The sequence below is a fragment of the Anopheles funestus genome, chromosome 2RL (assembly GCF_943734845.2).
Source record: "Anopheles funestus chromosome 2RL, idAnoFuneDA-416_04, whole genome shotgun sequence".
Classification (NCBI taxonomy): domain Eukaryota; kingdom Metazoa; phylum Arthropoda; class Insecta; order Diptera; family Culicidae; genus Anopheles; species Anopheles funestus.
Window position 1 is genome coordinate 33,089,908 of NC_064598.1, and position 15,767 is coordinate 33,105,674.

A 15,767-nucleotide genomic window follows, 5' to 3' on the forward strand; every position below is an offset into this window, starting at 1 on the left:
ATAAAACATTTTGATTTAGTTGTTCAGTTCGCAACATTTTTCATGGTTGTTTACTGAGCGGGTCATATTTAGAAACCTTCACGGTTTAAAGCAATGGAAACAGAAAACTAATTAAAAATGTTTACTTAGCGTTACATTGGAAAAAAATATTGCAATAATAATATTTTCACACTAATTTTGAAAAAAAAAATACCAACGTTTTCCTTCTAAATCATTTCCGTGTTAAGCCGGAACTAAGAACCCGAAATAGTTTCCCAACAAGAAAGACTAAAAACCACGTCCAATCGGATTCGTCATTCGAATGTGGCGAACTTTACGCTCGTTAACTCCCGGTCCCTTGTATTTATCTTGTAAGATGGAAGCGATTGTTGCGAAGGTTTTTCTACCTTTGGAGCTGACCACCCATTTACGATCTTCATTTCAATCGGTTTACCGCACCGTGGTGTGACCACGTGTTGGATCACGTTTTTCGGTCGTACAGCGGAACCCCAAAAAAAACCACACTCGGAACGTAAACATCGACCATGACCAACAATGAGACGATCGAACGAATCGTAAACGAAATCGAAATTTCAACGTTCACAATATGATAGGTACGTCCTGTTTCACAATACGTGATTGTGTGATGATTGTTGTGTGATGAAAAAAAACCGATAAAAATTCGTGCTCAACTGAAATCGTCACTTGTCTTTTAAATTAAAAGCCTTTTAAAATAAAGGTAATATTCATATACATGTAGTTAGAATAAACCGCGTGCTGCGCATCTTACGGCGAACAGACAGATGAGTAGCGAGTAGTCAATTACCTTACGTAACCGGTCAGGTGACAACCGATCAATCCCTGTCAAAAACGGTACACTAAAAGCCAGTGACGTTTCGTGCCTGACACGTCGTACTACGTGTGCGCCCATTGTTCGTGCAACAATTGCTTATCTGTCCATTGCTTTATTGAGGGATGATAAACAAAATTGCCTCAAATGCGACGTACATCTCTAGGTAGAACTTTATGTGGATTTCTCAGTTGGAACAGATCATTATTACTATTATTTCATACAACATTAATCGCTTCTTTCGCGATCATTGTGATCGTAACGGTGATGATGAGTCGGGCACGATCGAAAGATTCGCTTTTGCCCTTCAATTCGTGACAGCATAATGGCCGCTTCCTGCAAAGTGCATACATCACATCCACAAACACACACACAATGGCTGTAATCAAAGCAGATAAAGCATCTTCAAGCTTAGAGAGACCTTGTCGTGAGCGGAACCGACCCTACCGGAAGGCACTGGGAAAGGTTCTCCATCATGCGCTTATGATCGCTACCGAGAGTAGCTAACCTTCACTTTCGCATCACAACAGGTTGTAAAGGGGGATGTTCAGTCGGGGTGGGATGTAATCTTCCGGCCACTAAGATAAACGATAGTTCACGATCGTTTAGGCACGATCGGTGCCGGTGGTTCTTCAAACGTAGCACAATTCAATTCAAAACTGGAACCGAATCCAAAGTTGATTTCATTTATGAAGAGACAATAAAATTAAAGATAAAATAAGTAATTTTTCTAGTGATTAAATTTATTAATTTATGCTGAATTCTACCTACTTTTCCCATCACATTTCGAAAGATATATTTTCATTGAAAAATTTCTTATTGACTTAAAAGATTTGTATTGAATGGCGGGATTTGTATAGCCCTTACCACTAACCCTTAATTCGATGAATCAAACTCGTCCCCATTAGCCGTTCTTAACCTTAATCGAAAGAGAAGAGATACATAATAAAGCGAGAGAGAGAGAGAGAGCGAGCGAGCCACTACCAAGGAGAGTAATTGAGTCACGTTGTCAACAAAATTAAAATTCGTTTTGGCCTGTTTCGCTTCCATTGTGCACTGCTAAACGTCGCTGTGTTGGTGCTGTGTTTGAAAAACATTAGCCCGTAGCGAACGAAAAGAAAAAAACATAAACCAATCAATAGAAATGCAACAATGAGGAAAACGCTTTTTTATTTGTGTTTTTCAAAAATATATTTCTTAGTTTAATCAAAGTTTTTGAACCATATTTTCGAGGTGTTGCAGTTGTATTAATTTTACATGTTGTTACCCATCTAGATGGGGCCCTTTTCATAAAACATTCCATCACACTATGCTCGGCACAGATAAATACATACACGCACGCACACCCTTCTGAGGCGGGAGCATAGAACAAACGCACACAGTCGCGCGCGCGTGCTAAAATAAGAGCGCGAGCAAGAGCGAAAGTGACAAGCGGGAGAGAGAGAGAGAGAACAACGCGAGCACGAAATTGAGCTGCGTACGGACAACAGAACGTCAACATCAGCAGCAGCAGCAGCATCACGTTGTAGTTTGCCAGCAACCAGCGCGCACGGGAAAAAAGGTTTTGGCATTTGACAACGGCGAACACGACGACCACGACGACGCGTGACGGACGGTGCCTGGCCCTTTTTACCTTTTTGCGAGGCAAGTGTTGGTGCTGTGTGTGAGGTGTCGCCACATAATTAGATCGTTAGCTAGTCGAACGAACGAAGACGAATGTTGTTTTTGCGGATGAAAGTTTAGAATACGTCTTATCATCTTTACGAAAAGTAGAGCATACATGTGTATGTGTGTAGGTGTGCGTTATCAGTGTGTGCCCGCGGTTTCGTTGAGAGTGAATCGATCGAATTTGAAATACCATCGCATACTTCGTTTTCCGCCCCACAAGTTCGATTCATTTGTCAGACGACCCACATATTGTGAACAGCAGCGAGCAGCTTGTGAATGAATCCGGAGTGCCCTCGTGAGCTCGTGAAGTGCGTGTTTTTTTTGCTCCTCTCTATTGGATCTCATCGCACGCTGTGTGACGGTGTGTGCGTGGTTTTGTGGCCACTCCGTCTACCAACCCACCCCACCAAAAATCCACCCTCCGTCGTCTACCGAATCGAGTGACGTCATCTTCGCGCGCTACCTTTTTGCTAGCGACTTGCGCAATCATTGTGCCCGGGTCGCACAGTACACGGTCGCGTACACCAGCTTATTTGGGGGCGGGGAGGGCTTTTGTGAGTGACCTAACCCAGTCGTGAACACTCTGTGTACGGTGCACGCACAGCGAACCACCCACCATACCCACCTGCACGCACGATTCAAGTGAGAAAATTCCACCAATTCTGTGAGAGAGTGTGTATTTTCGTTTGAGCAACGGGCGAATAAAGAGCGCGAGAACATAAATGTGTGCGTGTGTGTGTGTGTTTGTAAGAAATACAGGGTGGTTTAGAACAACGTAGGCCGGTGTTTGGTTGAAGAAAAATGAGATTAATTTGAGGTGTAAAAATTCAATTTATAGTCGTGAAATTAACGCAGCAAGCATTGAAGAATGATCAATTGATTCGCGTCTCAAAATATTGTGCAATTTTGATGAATTTTTGGTGCAACAGAATTGAGTGAATTGAATGAAGACGTATTGAGAAGTACTAATTTTATTATTAGTGTATTATGTTTATTTGAATTTGAAAAGTTACTAAATGATAAATTGATTCGCGCCACAAAATATTGTGTAATTTTGTTTTCTGTTTTTTTAAGAAAAACAACAATAACGGATCTAACGGAATTGTTACTTGAATTTGAAAATTTACTAAATTTTGACGTTTCAAACGTCAGTCAAACTGCGTGTACTAGCAGAAGAAACGTTTCGCTAAAACATGCTTGTAATAATTAAGATTACTTTTCAAATCGTGATGTTTGTCTCTAAATATACTAAAACACATGGTACTATCTTCTAAGCCTAGCAGCTTCTAAAGTGTTTCGATAAAATTCTTTTCTCGAAAACGAAAAAAAAAATACAACCTTCCACACGTACCACCCTGTACGGTCAAGATGAGATTTGGAATCGGCGGTATCTCACCGCCCCAGGTCTCTTTGCGTGTGCGTTAGCCGCACACACTACCACTCTGGGGACGACGCGGATTTGTTTCACTGCTCATCCGACTCCCAACCACCCGACCCCTTCCCTGCTTTTGGGATCGACCCGCATGCATCAACCCCAACAGACCATTGATGTTTGCTGCTGCTGCAGCGAGTAAGTCGAGTCGTGTTCGTTCGCTGGGAAGTAGTAGGTGGCAACCCGCGCCTAGGTACAGCAAAAGTTCGAGAACAGCAAAACATCGACGACAGTGTGACAAACGTGAGATCACTAAACAATAAGCTTTTGCTTTTGTGTTTGCCCAAGGGCAAAAATACGCGTGGAAATGGATGGACGGACGGACGAACGGACGGTGTGTTAAGAAACCCCGCGACACCCGCGTGTGTGAGTTTGTGAGCAATCTGGTTTCTGGTGACCACCTGTGCGTGTACGATGGAGGGTGGATTTTCGGTTGTAATCTACGAGCTTTTATAGTTACGGGTGGTGGAGTGGTTTTTCTGCTCTGGTGTCAGCTAGCGGTTTGTGCGGTCGTTCACAGAGTTCCTTCTACATTGCCTGATTGATTTCTGTGCGTCTGTGAGATAGTGCGTGTTCCCTCTGCTTACAAAGCTATGTGAAACATTAATGTCAAAACGGAGAGACACACATACACACACACACCTAACGCCATGGTCTCCGGTTGCACTTCCGAAAACGGAGAAGAAGGAAGTTACTAAACGATGGTGCACGCGGCACATGCTGTTGCAATTCCACTACAATCCCTTCGGACCAATTTGCTTGTGTTTTTGTTCCCTCGTGCACGTGTCTGTGTGTGTGTCTTTTAAAGGGTGAAATTTTTGTCAAAGAGTGTTTAAAAAAGCGGCGCAGTTTGTGAATCAAAACAATCGTGTGGTTTTTGGTCAGCTGGTTACATTTCCCATTTTCCCGGAAAAGTAGTGACACAGTCAAACAGATACAGACCGCCTGTTTTGGGGGTGGTTTTATGTTGTTTGTGTGTGTTTGTATTGCAGATTGTGTAGCTTTTAGCACCTCAAAACAGGTACCTATGTAGTAATGGTCCGAACCCTCCTGTTCACTGTTCAACAACAATTCACGCTTTTCTCTTGTTGCGCTCACATTTTCCCAAGCAAGCCATGAAAATCGGCATCCTTTCACGGTGTGAGAGCATAACGTTCACGCTAGTGAGAGTGCTTTTGGTTGATAGTGAGAGCGGTCGGATTCACACGAGAGGACAATACTTAATTGGGCTCAGGAGGCAAACATTCAAATAGAACAATGTTGGAGTTTTTCACCGTTGAAAAGGAAGGAAAAAACGCTTTTCAAGTTGTTTTGCACTGTGTGTACTTAAATTATACTATTCTGAGTTGTTCCACAAAACTAGAATTATTTTCACGTAGGGGAAAGTACGTAAAGACGGACACCTTATGGTTTATTCAAAATATTCAAATTCAAAATATCTATTTATATATAAATGCAGTGATCATTTACGATGTGCAAATAATCTATTAACACCTTGAACTTTTCAAAGAATTCAACCTGTTTTTCATCTATCAAAAAAATGGTTTTTAATGTGCAGTTTTAAAATGTACGGAAAACACGGACACTTGATATGGGTAAGATGGACACCATGAAGGGAACTGTGGATCCTTATAGAAACTTACAAGTTTTTATTTCTTTTCTTTTTTTGAAGTTTAAGAAGATGAGTATGTTTTAACATAATGTATTGTGCTTCGATTCCAAATGCATATACCCAAAATTTTATTTATTTAAGATATTGTTTATGTCTGTTAAACCTGTTAACATTCATTGCAAAAATTTATTTGATTTTCAACGATTCACAATCTCACTAAATGTTAATAGCAGTACTCCAATAGCAGCATGGAAATATATTGGGATTCTTGAGGGTCGTGCGAGGAACAGCAAATTCTAGAGTTGCTGTTTTTCCCTGCTCTTCCTTACTTCATAGATTTCAGTGCCTGTTCCATCTGTTGGGGGCTCCATGATTTTCGGTTTGCATTTGAGAATGCAATTTGTTAGCATCTATTAACCATAAATTCATAACATAAGCAAAATGGATCAAACTATTCTTTTGTCCATCTTTACCTTCAACAAAGTGTCCGTCTTTCCCATTTTGGTGTATTTTTTTTTAAACTACTATAATACAATTGTTTTTTGTTGTTATAATTACCGTTTTCAACAGGAGTGCGCTTGGTACTCCAAACAACTCGGTAATTTACTAAACTGGCCGAAAATATTGCTTCAAGACGCAACAGAACTTAACACAAGTAGTAACCAAATTACATCCACTAGCTGGCTGACGAGGGGCGGTCCGGTGGTGCATGTGATAAACGGCGCCGGTCCACACGGCAGGACCGGGTTCAAATCCCATCCGGATCGTTCCCCCGTAGCAAGGACTGACTATTCGGCTACGTGGTAAAATAAGTCTAGTAAGCCAGAAATGGCCGGCGTGACCTATAAGGTCGTTAAGCCAAGAAGAAGAAGCTGGCTGACGAGGAATACTTTTTGGCATTAAATAATTTGACAAATCTGACTAAACAGTTGTTCTCAAATGTTTTGCTACACGTTGAAAAATGTTGCTGCATAATTGAAATAGTTTATAAAATTGTTTTTTTTTAAATAATTATAAAAGGTGCCCATCTTTCCCACAGTGTCCGTCTTTACCTACCTTCACCTAAATGTCAACAATCGTTCTTCTCTCGGATGCAGGACATTTACTTAAAAATACCTTCAATAAACGCTGTTTAAGTTGATGCCTTTGCTAAATGACACTCAGGCACACAGGGATTTTGAAATTTTGAGTGCTTTAGGAACTTTATTTGTACAGTAGAACGTCGATTATCCGGGGTGTTCGGAACCGGAACCGCCGGTTAATCGATTTCCACGGATAATAGTCCTATAAACGTCAATGTCACTTAACTTAGCAACATTTATTTTATTTTCCAAAAATCCAACACCTCGTCGTCCTGTTCAAGAAACATATTTAAGATACTGGATCGGTACAGTCGTTTCAGTCAACTTATTACTCCCTGGTCCATTGGTTAAATTATGCTAGTTACATTTGGTGGAAAAAAATGTGACCAAAAACATGTGATCTATGTTCAAAACTGATTCTGCTGGTTGTTATTGAGCGTTATACAATTATAAAATGCCTCTGTGGGGTAGTCCTTTTGGTTGCAAAAATGATTCCAGACCGAGCAAATTATTATCAAATAACAGTTAACATTTTGTTTAGAACGTAAAATAAGAACATTTCAAATATATCGTTTGGTCACAAATAAATTTAACCAACCTGACATCAGTACAAATGTTCACCACGGTTGAACAGCTGTCAATTTTTGACGCACGGTTAAACCGCCCCGGATAATCGACGTTCTACTATATTTGTTTATTTAAATTGTCCACCTTTAGGATTTTAACACAGTAACGCCGTTCAAACAAAAGAGAATATAATTAATTGTTCCTTCTGATTTGTTCCAATACATTTGCTTTAATCTACTCCTCTATAAATGCATCTTGGAGACTGACTGAACAATGTGCCATAATTATAGCATATACTTATTCTAGAGAAATAATTCTTTAACACATTTGTTTGCTCCGAAAGCTGATAAAGTATATTATAATTACAATTCGTTCTGACTTGAAAGATGCATTTACTTGTGTCCTATTTAGTTATGCTTCAAAGATCACTAGATCAATGTGATGATCATATTTTCAGCATGCTTAGTAAGAATGCTTAGTGATCTTGTTTGTCTGCATGATTCATTTCATTCTAACGCATTGAGCTAATATTACTGTTGTTTGATTGTTAAAGAAAAGCAAACAAAACAATCATGGCCGGTATTTGTACTACCTCGATAACAGCGTTCAGTTGACCCACGGTGGGCTATGAGGGCGATTATTTATACCCGCTCATTGTCACATCGGACGCACACACAGAGACGGTACCGGATTCATTACAAATTTACAAACACCACCGTAAAACGGGACACATCGGGACGGTTTTATTAAAGCGCCTGCTGTTTTGTGATTGTATTGTATCACGCAAACAACGCACTTCTTACGGCACTGATAGCGCGCGTGTTTGAGCGTTCGCATATGTTTGATAAGAAACATTACACACACAGCGCGAATGTATGTGCGGGGGCATGTTGCTACGTGTTCTGCCAACACATCCCGTACACTGTGTTATCAGTTTAATTTCTCGCTGGTCCGCTGGGTATGTTTAGGGCGCTCTGTTCTTTCGAAACCACAACGAAAAAGCCGAGGGTAAGATAATAACGCGCAACAGAGATAGGAACGGTACGCATGATCACACACGCACACAACGGAGGTACATCTGGTGTTGAGGGTTCTTCTTCTACTCACAACAAGGAAAAAAGTGAACCAAACCATATTTATTGATAAGCCAAACGTTCTACGTGATTGGGTTCGGTTGTGGTTGTGGCGCACAAATCACCCTTCGAACTCGACAAACGGTGCAATATAATCATTTTCTCTGTTTTTCTTCTCCTCACCGATCACAGCAGTAGCAGCAGCAGTCGCAACGCAAAACAAACGCTTGTTAAGTGTGCAAAAGTGTTCCTTTCTTTTTGCTGCTAAACCGATCGTGATCATCGCCGGGTGTAAATGTGTGAGGTGCGCCTTTGTTAAGAAGCTTGCGTACTTGGCTTAATCCTTCTGATAGCAACCTTGATCAGTGGGTGAATTTTCACGTCGATTGCTTATCCAACATGCTGTGCAGCTGATTTGTCGCGGGTTTTGTGTTTCATTTTACTCGCCTCTTCCCCGGGTGAGGAATAAGTTTTGAGCCGGGCGTAACGCGTAACGTATGTAACACTGAACAGCGATTGTTTTTACTTTAACGCGCGGGCGTACTATTTTCGGTTTCGATACACAAAAATTTTTATGAGCTCAAAACGGAAAAGCAAAACAATTCATCTGGTGAAGGGCATTTATTGATGTTCTTTTGATCCCCTGATAAATGGTGATATTTTGTTTTTGTTTTAAAGTGGATATCGGTGAAGTTTGTTTTACGCGAGTGTTTTTAATGTGAGAAGCGTTGGTGAGTTAGAAAATTTAAGTGAAGTTTTACGATGTGTAAAAGCCGCTAAAAAGCGATCAAGATTCAAAGTGAAACACAAAAAAAAGAGAAGCAATTTAATAGAAAATTATCAAACCGTAAAAATAGTATCCCTGCAAAAGGTTGAGATATATATATATATAGAAAGGTAGTGCAGTGAGTGGTTGTTTTTTTTGTTTTACAAAGTTTTCTTTTAAAAAAAAATCCTGATCGCAGGAGAATCATCCTGTGGTGTGTCGCGACAAAAACGGACTCGCGCACAAAACTTTCTTGCCGAAATACGAAAGGGAGTATTTTGCCCTAAGCGTGCACCTTTACCCTCCACTGATCCGGTGGCATAACACGTGGTCACGGTGGAGCACGGTACGACAACAGGGGCGGCGGCGGCGGCAGCAGCAGCAGCGGCAGTAGCGGCAGCAGCAGCCTCCGGCAACGTGGTCTGCGATAAGGTTCTGAACATACTCAACAACAACAACAACAGTATAATGGCCGCCGATGCTGCCATGGACACGACCTGTCCAAGCCCGGAGCTGGGAGATTCGCGCAAGCGACCGCTGGATGATGGTACGGACGATGGAACTTCCAAGCGATCACACTTCAGCACCAACGGTAAGTCTGTGCCAGTGCGCCCCCAAAAAACCCGTCGTATTCGCGATCATCGGTGTACGTAGACTGGTGTTCCATCTGGTCAATGCGTAAGGGTACTTTGGAGATGGGTAAAAAGCTTGTTCGTAGCGGAGTGAAGACATCGTTACAGAGCCTAGTTTACTGAGCACCTTCAAAGATATTTTTGGTGCAATTATGACTTATGCATTCGTTTCTACAGTGTATCAGAAACGACGTCAGAAGAATGTCTAATTTTCTTCCCATAATATGCTTGATCGCAAAACAATCCCAATTCTGTAGTAATAGAAGTTACGAATTTTTACAGTTCCAACAGATATTAAATTCTTTCTAGAAGAATAACACATAACTTCCAGCTTTGTACTTAAACTTTATTTAAATTCTACACACTATATTTCATCCTGTAAAGGCATACAGGATCTTTAGTACATGAGGGCTTTTAGTACAGTTGAGGTTTTTTATTTCGTATTCGTGTATCAATTTGGAATACTTGTGCATAATTATATCAATCAATCATTTATAGAAAGCTTTCGCTTGATGATTTCATTTGAAAAAATCCTTCTAGTGTGCCCAAAAAGGATTAATTCACGTTATCATATTTGTTTATCTTTCTTTTTCTTCTTATGTCCACGATTATGGATTATCCCATTTCTTCAAACATTTATACACGACCTGTGTTTTCATGTTTTTTCGTTGTTTTTTCCTACCAAATAGTGAAATGTTTCGATAGTGTTGACGTTCACCAAAAAGAAAACAAAAAAAAACCTTATCAGCCGCGTTGACAAATGACCGCAAAATGTCGTTCATCATTCTATTTTCGCTCCCCGCCGCACGGCGGGATAAACATTTCATCGCTGCAAGCGACAAAAAAAAACATCAAAACGGCCTAGTTTCAACAAATTCATTCAATAGGCTAATAGGGAAAAAAGGGCAACCACATACCCGTGCCAAGGTTCAAGCATTTAATCAATCATTGATTTTATTTGTACTTTTTATCTTCGGTAACTTTTTTTCTGCCACCATTGTTTGGTGAAGGATCAGTTGGTGGAAAAAAGGGGTTTGCGAATAGAATTAAGGGGGGATTTTGTTAGAATTTTAAGTGTATAGTTTTATCTATTTGCTGAAAATGAAGTTTGGTAAAGTTTTCTCGCAAGTTAAACGCATACTAATTAGGAAATTAAGTACAAATCGATCGCATAATTTCATTCCCGATGTTTTCAAGCAAGACATGCTCATTAATATGCAAAGGCTGAGCCCTCTTTTCCATCCTTAAACATCCTTTTATACCCTTTAATGGGTAGTTGGTAAAGTTCATCGACAGACTATCGATTGAGTAATACCATAAAGAGCTTTTTATTTGCAATGTATGAACGTTGAATTTGTGGCTTATATTATCTGTTACAAACACTGGAAAGATATGAACTGTTTTTCGTTACTTTTTTGCAAACAAAGAGATAAAGACAACCACGAAGTAATGTGTGTGCAAATGTGTATTACTTCCGTAGTAAATTGCAAACCCATTTTTTTGTTTCCATTCGACGGTGCATCGGATGCAGTGTGCAACTGTAACTGCTTCATTTCCATCATCGGTAACAATAGTTCCACATACGTTCCAGCACCTTCAGCACCAAAACCCGCAATCAACCGTATTTGTGATCATTTCCATCGTTTGATGCTTTTTTCTTCTCTTCATTTTGCCCGCACACATCGCTTATTGGAACGTATTTGACAGCATCAGCTTGCCCTGCGTTACAAACAAAAGGCATCGTTGTATGAAACAAGGGCCAGCCACCAAACGATGGCTCGTACGATGGTTCGGTTCAGGTCGAGATGGGATTTGCAACGCCATCGTTCAGGCTTGGGTCCCCGATACGTCCAATCATGTGGGTGCAAATAGGCAATAGGGTTTGAGCATATGGGGGCGCACACTTCTAATTCATTCGTTCGCGAATTTCCATTGTATCCGTCCGGTTCTGCTAGCCGACCGGAGTCGGAGGCTTTTGTGAATGTAGGTGCATCGATAAATAAAACACAATCCTCCACCCCTTCATGTGCCGGACAGGTGCCGAGTAGGCAGAGGTCGGGATCTTTTTGCACTGCATCTGCAACAAAGCTTGATTAGAGCGCCCGTTTGCGAAGTACGATGTAGAGTCCCCCACGTGTACGCGCGTATTGGAAACGTGCACTAGTGGTGGAAATGATGGACGTCAGTGTGCGGTCATAAATGATTAAAAGCAGGTTTCATGTGAAACACCTTTACATATGATTTAAATTTTATTATCTCAATTTTAATTTAGCACAAATAATTAACTGCACTATTCCAAAACTTGTGTGCAAAGGTGATAAGATAGCTCACATCGAAAAGTGTCACAATGTTTTTCTTTTTTTTTATTTTGTGCTATTTTGCTTTCGCTAGCCACAATTAATTATACTCATTTCCGCTTCCACTTATCTGTCTCTTATGTTTCCAAACGAACGATGTGTAATGGGTTTCTATTTCAAAATATATTTTTTATTTTCTATTCTCTGCTTTGTTACGACAAATGCTGGTTACGGTGTGACGCTTTGGAAAAAAAACGGGGGTGAATCGTACTGTTAGCTGAAGCGTAGATTGCGTTTTACGAAAGCATAAATATGCCCAATATGTTCACAAGCAAAGGGACGCAAAAAAACCCTTATCTAAAAGCACCATACATCAACATTTAATACTATTTCTAACACATACGTTAACGTTCTCTAATGTACATACCTTGCAACAATATTGAGCTGTAAACAATGAACAAATAGAATTTGTTTCCCATAGAAAATTAGGTTACAATTTTATTGCATTTTAAATAGGTTTGATAACATTACGCGATAAGGTTGAAATAGACGTACTAGTAATGTACAAATGAAAAGAAACGCTTTTCATAAAAGTACTCATCATATACTAAATGTATTCGGGGTGTATTCTAGTGATGGGAACTCCGCGGAGCGGAATCATGAATCTGCTCCGACTCTGGAGTTGCAGTACCGGATTCGACTCCAACAGAATCCGGATTCAACTCCGGAGTAAAATTCCGTATTATTGGGGATTATTCCAATTGGAGTTCTCCAAAGTTTTCCTAAATGTTTCGAACTTCTGATTTTTTAAACATTTTTCGTTGGTATTTGTCACAGATTTTAATTGGATATTGGTATTTAGTATCAATGTTTCAAAGGCTCCATTGTTGTCGGGGACTTTATTTAAATAGATTTCGGAGAGGTTTTCTCACATTTTTTACGACCTTACTATAGTTGGTTTTCAACAAATTAGTAAAGGTGGTTTCCACTGTTCCGTACCATCTTGTTGATATTCTCCAAATTTCGGAGTTGATCCAGAGTCGACTGCCGAATGTCCGGGAGTCCCATTTTCCATTTTTCCCATCACTATAGTGTATTCTTTTAGGTACCAATCCACTATTAACAATTGCCCACCAAAACGTACTTATTTCTGTTTTGGGGCGTTTTCTTTTTTTTCCTACAATCCTCAACATAGCACTTGTACAAAGTTGGTCCACCCTTAGTGACCCATTTTCGATGGGATTCATTTCAAAGATTACATTATTGTTTTATCGTCCTTTCGGTGAGTTTCATTCCGTGCTCATTCTACACCCACCAGCACACCCAGGATGTTTCCAGTGTGTCCTGCTTTTTTTTCTTCTATTCTTTCCTGTAAACGATCCTTCTCACTCGGGGAAGAATCTCAGTCGTGAATAGTCTATTAAAAATGGCCAACTTAACGTGCTCTGTGTGTGTCCCTTTTGTTTCGTTCTCTACTCCACTTCAGCAAGGCACAAGAATGTAAAAAAAGGAAATAATAAAAAAATAAAAACAATGATCCTAATATAGCGAATCTGTGCCCTGTACGGCTTTGATTTGTAGTGCTAAGGATCGTTTGCAGCTGCATCAATTGCTTCTACCGGGAAGATATGCTCTGCTACACCCACCCACCCCCCACCGATTCCTTTCCCCCAATACAAGGTATGGCACTCCCTTCTGGGACGAAGTCATTCGAACAGTGTTTGGCATCAAACGGACTTTAACAGTTCCGTCCGTGTCCTACATTCGCCCGCTGCTGCATTTTTTTTCTTCACCATACACACACATAGGTATATGGATACATGCTAGAGGAAAGGCTCTCGTCTTCATGCTCGATTGCTCTATTTTCTAGTGTGGCATTGCGCCAAGATTGTGCAGATGGGGCTATATACGATTATACCGGGCGAACATCCCACTTTCAGGCAGGATCAAAATATATGTATCCTTTTTCAATTTGCTCTCTTTTTTGTGTCCTTTTTTATTTTCTTTCGTCAGTTTGTTGCTGTTAGAATTCTTTCCAAATTTAGTATTAATTGTGTCATTTTTGTTAGATTTTTTATTTCTTCTGTAGTCAGCAAACATGTTAATAAATCACAGCTTTTTTGGGTAGCTTTCGGGACTTTCACTCACAACAAATAAAAAAAACCCTAAAGCTTATTTTTTGACGCCTGTAACAAGCTTAACACCTTCCTAATTCTACTCCGCAAAAGGATTTACTCCCGTCACCAAGCTGTACACAATCGCCAAGCATCAAGATGCACACCTTTTGGGAACTAGAAACTAAAAGCCACCGAAGCTTCTCTTTGGAGTACGACCAAACCAAAATTAAAAGCAACCTATTCTCTGCAAACGGCAGGGCACCATGGTAACGATGTTTCTTGCTCCCCTTTTTTCTGTCTTCTGTATTTAAATGGGAAGAAATGAGTCGTGTTTTCCGTTCGTTAGCCAAGGCATCAAACGGCAAGCTCTGGCGATGGTTGTTTGGTTGAGTTTTGTGTGTCAGGGCAGAAAGAAAGAAAGGAAAAAAAGGAGAGAAGACAAGCGACATCTGCGCAATGCATGCGACCTTGTAATAGAAACCGAGAAAGCGAAATCCATGCCCAAACGACGAAGCTTTTCAATCCGCGCATTTTGTTTTTTTGCTCTGAAGAAGAGAGCTTTACAACGAGACCAGGGAGAGTATTGAATTTTTCGGTCCATTTTCTTCTCTTCACTCTCGGTGTGTGTGTTTATTGTTTTTTTATCTTTCAGTGAGCTGTTGCTGCTATTCGTCGCATTGAGCAGGAAAGCTTCTCAGAATATTTCCCTTTTTTTCTCTTATGTTTGCCCTCCATCAGGTGAACAAATAAGGGTTGAAATTGGAATATTTGAAACAAAAACATCAAAACATTAAAATGTAAAACGTAACATTATTCGATATAATACAACCCTTTTTCCTTTTTTACAACACACGAAACATACATTTTACAACTGCAACTAGAGAACAGCTGCGCATTGTTTGCAGGCCGCCCCACCATCAGGGGGTTGATATGAGTGAGCGGGGTTTGATTGTGTGCAACGGAAGCTACCACGTGACTTATGGATAATTGATGGCCGTTTTTCCACTTTCCAACATCGGGTTTTCTGTTCCGTTTTTTTTTTTTCTATTTCGATACTCAGTTCGGAAGCGCACGCCACACGTAATTTAATAATACGCTCACTCCTGCGCTACTAACCGTTCCGTTCGCATCCGTTTTTAGTGTCACCTCAGGGATATTCGTTTGCAAACGATCACTCGATACGTGATGTGGTTGGCCGTATTGAATGTATGGTGCCATCGCGGATGGTTCAGTGCAGTTCACAGTTTTCATTTTTTTTTCTTCGATTGAGCAATAAAAAGTCGTGAAACAATCGTTCACTTGTCGGGCTTATGTTATAATACAAGAGAGTCGAGATATTGCTTTTTGGTACTTTCCTTCTTTTTGGAAAGTTTGGAAGACATTTAACTACAAACGAGTTATAATTTGAATTGATTGAATTTAAAACGTTAGCACTAGAACTACCGGATAAGGCATTTTGATTGGGCCGCTTCATTTTCATCACATTATTTTTGGGTGTTAAACAATCCCAAACTAGTTGCAACATGACTTTTACATATATTTTCTATAGTAACGATCCCCAATAAACAATAAAATATCCTCCAAAAACAAAAAAAAATACTCCAACTCTTCGAAATTGTTTAAAAAATAATCAAGAACGTAAAACGCCTAAAACGCTTGGTAGTTCTAGTGTGAAATAGAGTTTAAATTCTA

General features: G+C 40.1%; 1 protein-coding gene across 10 annotated transcripts in view; it reads left to right on the forward strand.

Moving 5' to 3' along the window:
* The first annotated feature begins 2,313 nt into the window (after positions 1 to 2,313).
* LOC125763695 (RNA-binding protein Pasilla) overlaps positions 2,314 to 15,767 on the forward strand; it is a 97,264-nt gene continuing 83,810 nt past the window's right edge. For 2 of the 10 annotated variants that reach the window (XM_049427072.1, XM_049427073.1), the window contains exons 1-2: positions 2,314 to 2,805; positions 8,456 to 9,621. In XM_049427072.1, the coding sequence (XP_049283029.1) occupies positions 9,498 to 9,621 (124 nt within the window). In that variant the 5' untranslated portion in view covers positions 2,314 to 2,805; positions 8,456 to 9,497. Of the gene's footprint in view, positions 2,806 to 3,780; positions 4,173 to 8,455; positions 9,622 to 15,767 lie in introns of those variants that run through there. The other 8 variants (XM_049427071.1, XM_049427068.1, XM_049427069.1 and 5 more) reach the window with 8 other exon arrangements.